General features: G+C 37.4%; 1 protein-coding gene across 39 annotated transcripts in view; it reads right to left on the bottom strand.

Moving 5' to 3' along the window:
- Positions 1–1,950: 1,950 nt before the first annotated feature.
- The window catches only part of NRCAM (neuronal cell adhesion molecule), a 146,526-nt gene continuing 135,187 nt past the window's right edge, over positions 1,951–13,289 (bottom strand). For 17 of the 39 annotated variants that reach the window (XM_058022581.1, XM_058022580.1, XM_058022583.1 and 14 more), the window contains one exon: positions 6,947–13,206. In XM_058022581.1, the coding sequence (XP_057878564.1) occupies positions 11,367–13,206 (1,840 nt within the window). In that variant the 3' untranslated portion in view covers positions 6,947–11,366. Of the gene's footprint in view, positions 5,487–6,054; positions 6,113–6,946; positions 13,207–13,289 lie in introns of those variants that run through there. The other 22 variants (XM_058022611.1, XM_058022605.1, XM_058022608.1 and 19 more) reach the window with 4 other exon arrangements.

Below are 13,289 nucleotides of genomic sequence, written 5' to 3' on the forward strand. Positions count from 1 at the left end.
CCTAAGAACAGGGAAAAGTATCTCTTCAGATTGCCTTGTCCTATACCTGCAGAAAGCGGGTGCTTTCCAGGAGATAGTTTTAGCTTACTTCAAAAAGTAAGGAAATTAAAGCAATGGCCTTGTGTGTTTGATTGTCCAGCTGGTTACTACTTCCCCCTACTACTTATTATAAATAAATAATAATTTAAAAAATCAGGAAGGAGAGTGATGTCCTATTGATCTATTTTATGCTGTTTGTCACCAACAGATAGTCTGGTCTGCACCCAGCAGGCTGTGCTGCTCCACACTAGCAAGGGCTCCTGCTGCCTCTGCCATTTGTCTGTTTTTCTCTTTTCGCCATTCAGGCCAGCTATCCTACTGGCTGTTTGTCAACTCTTTCCAAGAAACCTCAGATGTTATACTTTTGCTTTTTCTCTGTCCCAGCAGTTTCATTTTCACTACCTCTTCTTGCCGCACCAGAAGGCAAACTTTTCATGCCATAACTCTCTTTCATTACAGTACACGTATTGCAGAATGTCTATTTGAAATATATTCTGAACACTGCCATTTGGAAAACTTCATTTTTCCCTTAGTCCTGTGAAGTCTTGAAACCCTTTAGATCTTTGCAAACGCAGGGCAGAGGAGTTGGCTGCTATCCTTTCTCAGGTAAGATGTTGGGTTTCAAAACCAAAGCATCTCTCTTCTGAAGTCTTGGGAACATGGGAAATGTAGCAGCACCCTCTGGAAGATACATATCAAATACAGTTTACTGTCAAAGGTCAATGTAGTTCATTCCTCAATGTAGTGCAAGACCTGGTAATTTTTAAAAAGTTTGGCACCAGAACTGGACTGACTAAACTTTCCCTGTTAGAAAGCTCAGGTCTGGTCTGAAACCCATATTTGTACAGCATGGACAAAGTATGTTTCCTTGTCATCACTTATATCCAAAATGTGACAGAAAGCCAGGCAGAATTAAATCTAAGCAGTGGCTTAGATTTCTGACATGATGCCATGGTTTTTTTTCAGCTGGCAGGGAAACCACACTACCTTCTAAACTTCTTTATTTTAGTTGAGCACCTTAGGGCAAGACAAAACAGGTCAAAAGGCTGGCTGAGTCCAGGTGACAGGAGCTGTCTCCTGCCCTGCCTCTCTCCAATTTAAACATGTGCAAAACTATTACTTGCCAGCTGGCTTCAGATTTATCCGGAGGGACAAAGCCAGTGCTGCCAAATACAAAATAGCACAAACTTCTCCAAACCCAAATGAAGAATCATCCTTCAGGTATTGAACATGATCACAATTTTTTATCAGCTCATTTACATGTGAGCACAGTAAGGAATGTTGTGGGTATTTTTGCTGCCAAAACTCATGAGAACGCTGGGATGACCATTTTTCTCCTTGCTTACAGTCACAACAGATCACATCTACTGTTGATCATAGTCCTGCTGACATGTATTTATCTTGACAGTTTGATCCAAAGTTTCCACTTCTCATGTACAAAGAGCAGCCAGACATTAAAACATGATGGCCAGTTGGATTTACTTTCACTCTAGGGGCATCATTTGGGGGTAGATTCCTACAAGTAGTACATTCAGTTATTTCCATCTTCCCACAAAACCAGTTCCTGCTTCTGCCAATTCTCTGAAATGTTCTTTCCTAAGGTAGATGAAGGGGAAAAAAAGAGAGGGAGTGGGACAGAAACACAACAAAGGGCAATTGCTTTTCAGAAATGATTGGAGTCTCATTCTCTTTCTGATTTTCTCCCCCCACCCCGTTTTTTTTTTTCAGAAAAGAAGACAGTTCCAGATGGTAGATAATATTTTTTCATATATAATTTCTAGAATTTCTGTTTTAACATAGACCAGACATCATGAAAAGAGAATTTGGTTCCCAAATATTTTTCCACTTTGCCTCTGCTAAGAGGAAATTGTATTTTCCTAGGAACAATGTGAGAATAGATTACAAGAAAAATTACGATTGGGGTATCCTCTTTAATTCCCTCAGGATTTATACAATCACTTCAGTGAGAATAAAATCAAAAGCAAAGGTATATCAGTAAAAGAAAAGTGTAGCAACTATATGTATTAGTACACTTTGGGGAACATGCACAGATAATGTATGTGTGTCTCCAAAAATTGTTACTGTATGAAATCCTTCTCCCCAACTATGCCTAGGGAACTCAGACCTCTCTTTTCAGGAAGTATTCTTTAATTGAAACAGAAACAGCTGTATTTCATATCTCCCAAACAGTTTACATTGCTGCAAAAATCAACAGATACCTGTACAAAAACCAAGGCAGCCAATATCTGAAGATATTTTGAAGATATTTGAAGATAAAAGTGCCAGAACTGAGTCTGTGCAGGTGACAGGAGCAGAAATATCCAGGAGTTTCCACTTAATATGGGAAGGCTGGCAGAATGGCTTCTGATTCAGTGATAAGATCCCTCTTTCAAGTATCATGCCCACTCATCAGCTTTTGGATACATCTCCTGAAGCACAGAATCTTGGAATCCATGGCTCTCCTGCAGTCTTCTATGCAGAACAGCTGCCCTCCTGCCCAGTCTGTTTCCATTCATATATAGGATAGACAAGATACGAAAAGACCATTGCAATGGATTTTGTGTACTGTAAAAGATGATGACTAAAAATTCCTCACTTCATATTTAAAAACAGATAACCATAAGTTTCTATGTCAGACAATTCCTTTAGGACACAAAATCCTTATTTGGGATCCTATCTGAGGGCTCTTAATTTCAAATCAACATTACTTTCTCTTATTCACTCTTACAGGTATGGAACATGACTGTTTCAGTTCTTTTATTTGCAGTAATATGACTAAATAAATAATAAAAACATCCAAGGAAGTAAAATGCAAATCACAGATTTCAATGGGAAACAGTCAGACAAATTTACCATTTTTTCAAATGGTAGCATGTGAAGGTATGCAAGTTTCTGTAAATAATTTGGTGGCAGTAATGGAAGTTCTTTAACATCACGGGAACAACTTCTGTCAGAGCTCTTTCATGCTGTTTTACTACTTTGAATTCTTAATTACAAGACTAATCCGATGTGATTTTTACTGCTAGTGTAAACAGACCAAACAGTGAAATTTTAAAACCACATTTATTTTTAATACAAAATCCGTTGCACTATTACAGAAGTGAGCCTGTATGTTTACCCCCACATGCACAGATAATTCAGCATCTACAATTAAATAAGAGTAAAATGATATATTTTTACCAAAACCATTGGCCAATCCTGTGAAGAAATGTTCTCTTTGTGCTTTGTAATCAGTGTTCATAGAATTCATTTTGTATTTCAGTTCCCATTAAAAAAACTGACCAATGGAAAGCTCAAAGGTGCGAAAGAAGCTTATTACAGCTGGGTTACATTTGGGATTACTTCAGTTGTGCTTTACCTACAATATATACATGAAAGCTGCAAGGTGTCCTATGGGCTAATGTAGTGCACTGGCAAAAGCTCTGAATGGTTTAGTTGGAATCCGCAGTAAATGAGCAGATAACTATTTTATTTCCACAAAAAAAAAAAAAAAAAAAAAAAAAAAAAAAAAAAAAAGAAAAAAAATATAAGTAGATGCTTTAAAATACCATGCACACCATTGGCTATAGTACTTCTTACACAGTACAACATAAGCTTTCTTGGTTTATTTGTCTGTAACACCTAGAAGCATATAGCATCTACGCTTTAAGTGTATTTACAAATTCAACAAAATATCTACATATAAAAAGCTTACTTAAAATTAAACTTGATGCAAGTTATGAAAAACCAATTTATTGGCAAATGAAACTGAGCATTCCTTCAACCATAGGTTGTTATAAAAAATTCTATTTGGAGGTAAACATTTGATTGATATAGTATGCGAGAAAATAATTTTTTAACCAATAAGGGAAATCCTTTACCAATAAACCGTATTAGCACTTGTCAGATGGAATGCTGTGGTCCGAGCGTAACCCCCACACTGCTTCAGGCTGGAGATAATTACAAAGCTGCCACACTGATCAGGCTGGGACACAGAGAGAAACTCATTCTCACCAAATGATGGAGTCAGCTGCTTTGGGTTTTTAATGATTTATTTTACAAGAGCTTATTCCTTGCTGTGTTAGTAAATAATTTAACTCTGGTTGTGTTTTGCGATTTTTGTTTGTTTGTTTGTTTGTTTTCATTTTTGTTTTAAGTATTCTAAGGCCATGAAAACATGTTGTGCTGTAACTGTGTAGAAAGCTTTTTCTAAAGGGAAAAGAATCATACTCTTCTTTCTGCAATTTAAAATATTTTAAACTTTCCATTTTTAGCACAACAGTTTCATAACACTTCTTTTTCTTCACATTTTTCCTTTATTTGGCAATGACAGTAGTCTGCTAATCACAGTTTACTGCACCAACTGATTTAGTAGTACAGCACATTACGGAATGCATATCGTATAAAGGCACTGAATGTACTTTGCCCTGTGTTTTCTGGAATATTTTCCTTAATTTTTAAAGTTTTTCTTTCAGTGACTGTAAAAATTCCAAAATGCATTGCAATGCATATCTTTTATGCCCTAAAATCAATATGTTTTGATGTAAAAATAGAACACTGTACTGCCTTAATACCTGACAGATTAAAAAGGCTATAAAGTAATAGGAGCAAAGAGCAGATAATAGGGTCTCATTAAGCATCAGCAAATGCAAGTGTCATACTTAAATCATTTAGCATTTATATACTGTACATATTGTTCCTAACTGTCTTGCAAAAAGACATATGATAGCTAGACATTAAGTCACCAATTTCACAACAATGTCCACAAAGACATTGAAGTTCTATGTAATACTACTATAACACTCTGACATTGAGAACGGAATTCATATCCAGGGATTCAGCTGAGGACTGCATAACAAATTGTCAAACCATGTCTTTATAGTGTACACGAGATTATCTGTGAGTTGTGTAGGGAGGTTTTTTTCCATGCATTTTACTGTATTTTCAACAGGAAACAAAATTACAAGCTGATGTTACTGTTTGTGTCAGTTCCTTTTAAAAAAAAGTAAAAATACCCAAGTTTTGAGCAGAATTTGAATTTTCTATTTTGATTCATAGTAACATACCACTTACTGTGTCATTATGCTGTGTACTGGTGTTAACTTGCATATTCTCATAGCATTGACTTCTGGTGGTGAGGGGCTCCGATACCTGCGTGTTCATAGTATGAGAAGGAGGATGTACAAGTGCTTTAAGCAAACTGGAGATACAAGGGGATCGAGTTCTGTGGTTACACAAACGAATTCATGGCATTTACAGGAGAAGGAGCCTCAGAGCTTTCATTTCCTTCTGCAGGTTCTTTCTCTTTTTTACCACTATATTGTCCAATAAAGGAGCCATCCTCATTGAACTGACCATTTACACCTTCTCCATAGTCAACTAAACTATCATCACTGTCTTCTTTTTTCACAGTTCTGTCTGAAGGTGTCCGGCTTCCTTTTTTTAGAGGTTTATGGTCCTCTGCATCGCTGCAGATACAAACAAACAAACATGGGATTAACGGATGCACTGTTTATTAAGACAAAATCAGCCATGCATGCAGAGTTTATGAAAAGCATGTGTGCAGCCCTATAATCCTTTAGTAAACCCACATCACATTGTAGAGACAAATCAATATGATGCAGTTCACATGGAAACATGGGGTAGGAATGGTTTAAACAGAGAATGTCTTCAGTGGTGGGAGGGGGAGTTGTAGTTTCTTTTAGTTTTTTTTCCCCCATCGTGCATGACTTTTCAGTGGTAAGACCTGGGCCCTTGGCTTGGAGGTCATGTAAATGCAACTGCAAGCATTAAGAAGTGGGTTGTAAAGCTATAAAAAAATAATTTGTTTGTTCTCCAAAGTAACAAGCTCATGATGTGCCGTGAAGTTAGTCTGTTAAACTTCTTAATTTCTTTGACTCCTTGAAAATGAATGAAGAATGAATTTGGTTAAATGAAATATACTGATTTTCTTTACTAGTATAAAGAAAATAAAAGAGCTGCATTTCAAATAATTTGTTACATAATGCAGGCCAGACTTGCAATTTTCAACCTTACCTTTCAAGAGACCTACATATTCCATTAAATGGGTGCAGAAGAAACAAATGAAAATAGCCTAAGAAGAAAAGCAAAGTCCATATCCTGATAGTGATCAGTATTGTATCAATAATAAGTTGCTCTTAAAATTTCTACAATATTTACTGTATTACAGGTAAAGCAACAATTTAGCTTACAGTAGCTAGAATTGAGGAGTTGAGAGCATGCTTAGTTTTTTTCATTTCTTATCAGATCCATCTCCCTACCCTACTCCGTGACTGATAATGTTCTGACAATGATGATGGTGATTTGGAGGACAAGAGAAAAAGTAAAGGAAAGAAAGGCCAGTGGAGGAGATCCCTGTAGCAAAGTACTGTGGTCTTTCCTTTGTCAGTGGAAAAGGCAGCACCATCAACATCCTCAAATAAATTTGCAGCTGTGGTAGGCTTGTATTTCATGAAATAGATATAGTTGGGCTCTTTTCAGAATCCTTTACATTGCACTTCAGTGTCAAGATGAGCAGCAGCTCCAAAGCATTTTGAATTGAAACCCACCATTTCCAGCTGCACTTTTGGGAGCAATTATATACCTTGTCTTAAACAGAACATGTGACTTGATTTGCATATAGGGTACAAAAAAATGAAGTGGTTTGGGGGTTTTATTTAGATTCACAGCTTATGGGAAATATAAAGAAACACATATAAAATATTAAAGAAACAAAATTACATTTTGCAATTTCTAGAACACTAGGCTGACTATATACTCAGCAAATTATTTTAACCCTCTAATTCCTAAAACCTAGTATGTTATAAAATAATGCATTTTTTTTCTAACTAATACCTTCCTTTAAGCACCCAGAGAAACCATATATATATATGGGGGTGTGTGTGTGTATATATATATATATATATATAAAATACAGGATGTACAAGGCCACATCAGATCATATAGTTAGCCTACAAAAGCCCTGGTGGGAAACTGTTGCTAGAAAACCATTACTGCCATTTTCCAACAAGCTGTTTCTCCTCATCACCTTATTTTGTTTGTTTTAGAAAACACTAAGTTATTAAGTTCTAAAAGAAGGCCACCTCTAATATGCATATACTTACAGAAAAGCATACCAGAGATTTTATCATTCTGCATATACACCAGAAAAAAAGTGGTAGGAATATCTCTCTTATTTACATGTAAGAAAATCCTCATGCTCAAAGCACACAAAAGCAAAACCTCCAAATGTGACTGTATCAGGCTTGATGTTTTCCTTATTGTGGTGTACAAGGCACGAGGATAAATGTCATTGATCTGTGCTCACTGGTGCTACAAACATACAGGCAAATAACATTTAAAAGACTGTAGTCCAAAATTTCAATAATCCAGCAGCAAAGTGAAAATGTTTGTAACACTGTGAACACAAGCAGATTACAGAGACATTACTGAAGAGAGTTCATTTTGGAAAGACCTCATATTTAAATGTTGAAGATGGAATTGAGTATTTAATACTCTTATACAATGTAGTTTCTCCAATGCCCCCATCAGAAGGTATTAACAGTTATTAAAACAGACTGCATGAGTCAAAGGAAGGCCAGGCCCTCCTGCTGAAATTGTAACCAGTCCTTCTTCCAGGGAAGATTTGCTTTCTGGGTTAGACCGTTAAGGAAAGAGCACTAGTATATGGTTTGCTGTTTAATTTCAGGCGAACAACTTCATAATTCTTTACACCATAATATGCAGAAATTAAAATAAATTAAAATTGCAGTTGTATCATATTCTGATTGGTCATGAATCTCAGTGCAAATATTCTAAAATATGACTCTAGCCAGTGTAATTCACTAGGTTGGAATATACAAATATAAACAATATGCCACTACTGCATAAATACACCAACATTTTTGTGTTTATTCCAATGAAAAGCTTGATTTGCCATTACAATTTAGAAAAATCTGAGTATGAGAATTTCTGCTTTCTGTTGCTCTTCTGGTTTTCTTATTTATATTTTTGCAAATGAAGTTTATGTAGAAGACAAACAATGAAGAAATACTTACACAGTTGCATTGAGTATAAGATTTTTCTATATTTTAGTCAGGATGTGAATTCCACAATCTCTATAATTGAAAGCAAACAAAACTGCAGATTTACCCAGGAGTGTAACTACATGGAGGTGGGTACTGGTGTGAGAGCATAGTCACAGAAACTGCAAAAATCAAATCTCAATCCGGGGATTCCTTCACTTGTTGCACTATATAAATCTAGAGAGAGGTTCTGTCAGGACTCTGGCAGTGGGAAAAACAAGTGGGATTATCCAAGATGCTTTACACTCCTGGTTCAGAAAAGATAACATACGCCATGGTACCATTTTTTCTGTATCAAACTGGATTATGACTCTTAAGATGAACACAATGTTTTGGGTGGAAGAGAAAGAAATTGAGAAAAAAACCAAACAAATAGGAAAATGAGAAAAAAGTGAACACATCAATGTTTTGGACAACACTTTTGCTACCCTGGGGATTCAAAACAGAGGAGGGGCTCTAGTGGTCTGGCAAAATGAATGTATTATCTGTTTCCTGACAAGAAGCAAACTACCGAAACTGCTGAATTACATTAGGAAGAGCTATAGAACACTTTAGACAGTAGAATATATAATATTATATTGCCATAACATGGTAAAGCCATAAATTTTGATACTGTACCCACAAAGTTTGCCAACCTTGCTTACAACTGTTCATAAAACTATTCCAAAGTGCAATCAGGATAAATCATAGTTTCTTTCTGTTTCTATTTGAGGCTTTGCTTGCTGACTTCTATTACATACCTAATGCAATATTGTGATATTAAAAAATAAAGTGCAAATTGGATTGACTAAAATTACAGTGGTAAAAAAGAAGTTTTTTAAAGCGTCATTTATGCAGTGCATATAATTAATAGTCAGAAAACAATAGTTGATGGGAACCAAACATGAGGTGAGAATGGGTATGCTTTATTTAGAGCCATGGAAGTTAAGTGTAGTCATACTTTTACTATTTTTTGCTGTAAAAAAAAATTCCATACTAGTATCTTTTTAGGGATGCAAATTTCTCAAAGAAGAAAGACTCATATGTACCAATCATTTTGATAAACACTTATATGTACCATATACACTTCTTTTCAGTAAGAAAGTGTTTAATATTAAAACATATTCTAAAAGCATGATTTAAATATTAATCATTAATGATTGCTATTATATGAATATGTTTCTTTTTCTTCTTAGTTTAATGAAACATCTCAAACTTGAAGTTAATTATTAAGAGATATAAGAAGTATGAAGGTAACAATAACATAAGTGCAAAGTACACATTTATTTGTTTAAAAAAAGTAATTCCATTTCACAAGCTTATCAGTTATTGAAAGAAATATGTACCTTGAAATCTCCTCTCTTCTTTCAACTTTTCAATTTTTCTTCCTTAGATATGGGTACATGCAGCAACCAGTCAGAATGGGGAAGACACTTTTACGATGCCTCTGCAGTCCAGCAGGCAACTAGTTCCCAACTACACTTTGCCACATTCTTAGACATGCAAAAAGACTCAATATATGGTTAGCAATACACTACTTTTCCTCACAGCTGTCAGGTGAAAGGCAACATGAAACAAAGTGGGTAAAACATTCTGGGCTGTGAGACACAGAAAGTGGATGCAGAAGATGAAAACTGTGGCAGTAAATTCCTTTTTCTGTGACCTCAGGTCAATAGCCCAGAAATGTTGATGTACAAGCAATCAGGTAAAGCCACAGAAATTCCTTCCTCTATGGCTTCCCTGCATACTCCAGGAGAATCTGTCCCTATAGTTAAGAGGTTTCTGCTGACACACTTAAATTATTAGGACTGTGAGTCCTAATATTATTACAGTCAATCCAGACTTCAAACCATTTTACTATTTCTTATTTAAGCACACCTATATTAGTCTTCTGAGTAGTTTTTCATTAACATCTCTGTAATACTCAATCTTCAATCCTGACAGAAGCTGGAAAAACAGGGTGATAAAGCCCTGGCTTTAAAAAGCAACGTGCTGAAAAAGTTGTTAACCACACAAGTATTCAAGAATTAAAAAAAGAATTGACAAAGAAAGTACATGTGTGTAAATTAGAATACAGTAAGACTACTGCCAAATCCAATTGGACTGTTCAGTTCTTCAGGCAGTCCACTGAGACAACCTCTTGCTCTGGAAGGGACCAAGGTTAGAATTACAGTCCTGAGGCACAAATCATGTCTAGGTCCCTAGGGAAACACACCTAAGCTGCAAGTTAAGTAACTACAAGAGAAAAACCCCACAATTGTGGTTACAAACTTTATTTTCATTGTTAGATAGCCCAGAAGAAGGAAGAGTACTATTTTATCTAGCAATCCCAGAACACTCTGCCACAGTGTCTCACAGGATAGCCTAGAATTTCTAGGAAAAATACAGTGTCAAAATATTGAAGAAAAGAGGCAAAATAATTCAAAAAATGTGCAAATCCTGTGTTACCACACTATCAATCCAACCACTGTAGTTGCCTTGTCCTGTTTCATCTTCTTAAGAACATTCTGCAGACCACTGGACTTTGGTCCTTCACTTGTAGTTGTTTGCTTCCAGTCTTCCTACCCATGAACTCACAGGTCTGTAGCTGTCATAACTTCTTAATTTCTCTCCATTTATGGACCAAGAGGAAAATTTAGGCTGATTTTTACACCTACACTGACCTCAACACACATCTGTGGTAGTTATTCTGTTTCTTGCAGGTTCTTGGTGTAGAAAATGACTGTCCACAATTTACTGTCTCAGTCTTCTACAACTCAGAAAACCACTGAGAGTGCAGAGAAAATTGCTACAGAGGCACTGTTTTCCCTTATTATGTAAAAATGAAGGAATCCATCCAGTCACAGGAATATAGCATCCATAGTCATTCCATAGTTCCCGAAACACCTGCATTTCCTAAAGCATTATTTCCTTCACTAGATCACAATGGCAAAAAAAATCTGATTGCTGTCTGGTCCTGCAGACCAGCCAACTCTCACACAGAAAGTATTCTCTTAGTTGACATTGAGGAGTGCAAAACTTCAAACAAATGCAAACAATCCCAAGACCACTAGGAAGCCTAGAAATGGAATGGGAAAAAACCCTCCCCTAAAGAGAGGGGATTTGAGAGCTATGATTTCTCTAGCTTAATTAGTCATTAAGATTTAAGTAACTTCATAATTTAAATCTTACTTGGAAACAACTAATTTTCTAAGCACTGGGTTTATTTGTCCAGAAATACTGAAACATTTCCATGTCTTTCCACACTTCTCAGCTCCTGTGAAACTAGGAAGCAAGTCTATGTTCTTAGAAAGTTCCTCTTGATGGTCTGATATCTCTCTGAAAGTGAGATGTCTTTTCGTACTTGGCATGAAATGACTGTGAGACCTTATACTTTCCCTTCCCTCCTTTGAACTTTGGAGGAGAACGCAAGGAACTCACACCCTTGTGGTGAGAACAGGAAGAGTTTCCAGCAGAGCTCTTTTTTTTCCTCTGACGTAAGTAGTGCTTGTGTTCTGAGACATCCTTCATGATCTGGACTAAGGATTCACCAAACAGCTTGCCCCCTGTGTATGGCAAGGACAGCAGTTTACATTTCAGATCTAATGATGAGCTCCAAGGACGCAGCCAGAGAGCTCTCCAGGCTACAGTGAGGCATGCCACATTTTTAACAGTGAGTCTGAGAGAATCCTCAGCTGCATCATGGATAAAATTAGCTGCAATTTTACACAGCCTGCGTTTTCTCTGCATGGCACCAGATGGGACCCATTTCTTTTTGAATCTAGCTCGTTCTTCCTCTAACCATATTAGTAAAGCTTTAGAAGCATAAGTGCAGTAGATAGATACTCCAAGCTGGGCTGCAACTAGCTTAAAAGATCTTTTAATTGCTTCCTCAATCTTTCTGTCAGTAGGATCTTTAGGGAGAGCATCTCTATTATCAGGCACTGACAGTACAGAATTACCAGTAACCAATACTCTGTCCACCTCAGGCAAGGTCCCCCACAAAGCAGCTTTATCCACTGGAAAAGGATAGAGCTTATGTAGGACTGGTGGGGCTTCATGCTTGCCTTCGGGATTTCCCCAAATCCTGCAGACAAGATCTTCCACAGCTGAATGGATAGGAAGTGCATTATTTACCTTGCCTTCTTCAGAGGGAATAAATAGTTCTTCAGAGGCACATTCAGATTTGGAAGATTTTAGCATTAGCACCCTCTTTATGTGTTCAAAAAGGTAATTCTGATTCTCCATGTCAAATTTACGCAGAGGATCTGGTCCTTCTGGATCTTCTGTAGGGGACTCAGATGCCACCTCCCCATCTTCAGGGGCTGATTCAACCTCCAAGGCCTTGTCAGCCTCAGGTTTCTCCTTCCCAGAAGCTGTTTGATATTTTAAGCTGTCCATATGATCATACTCAGAAGTCTGGGAACTGCTCCCAGATGCTTCTAAAGGAACCAGTGGAACTTCTGCAACTGGTATCCTGGGATGCTTCACTGAATGGGACCTAGCCTGTGCCACAGATGTTATGCTTTGTCTGGCTGCTGTCAAAGCATCCTTTAAGACAGTGGCCAGCTCAGGCAAGATTACAGATTTCATTAGTGAATTCTTTTCAGATTCGGAGAAGTGAGTAGCAGTAGAAGGTCTTACCTTCCTGTGGCAGGAGCTCTGCGTGTCATCTGAGTCTGAGCTGCAGTCTGGGGTCTGGCTGCACCAGTGCTGGAGAGAAGAATGCTGCCTTGCCAGTAAGCCACCAATTGAGTTGCAGCTGAGGGGTGTCTGGAATGGGGATGGCTGTCCTGCCTGAGAATCTGAGCCCTCCTCCGACCCCATTATGTGTTGCTCAGAAGCATGATGTCTAGAGCCATGCCTGTACTTCCATTTGTCTGACCTCTTTTCCTCTTGGCAGAGGGAAGCAGAGACAGAACTAACCCTTGTAAGCTCTGAAGACTGCCTAGCCCTCCTCCTGGTGTAGGAGGTCTCTGATCTGGTGCTGGAGTATTGATCCCCTGACCTTCTGAAGAAGTTGGATCTGTCAGATCTCACAGACTTTGCTTTGGTAAAGACAGGGTTTGCTTCAGCAGAATTGGCACAGCTACCTTTTGTTTTCTTTTCCTTGTCCAGTTTCTTTCCTGTCCAAGCAGACATGGACCTGAAGTGATGAAAAAAGTTCAAAATACTCGAATTCCTAGATCCTTCAAAAATTACATTTTTTTCCAAGGGAAACCCTATACC

Source organism: Melospiza georgiana, chromosome 4, assembly GCF_028018845.1.
Source record: "Melospiza georgiana isolate bMelGeo1 chromosome 4, bMelGeo1.pri, whole genome shotgun sequence".
Classification (NCBI taxonomy): domain Eukaryota; kingdom Metazoa; phylum Chordata; class Aves; order Passeriformes; family Passerellidae; genus Melospiza; species Melospiza georgiana.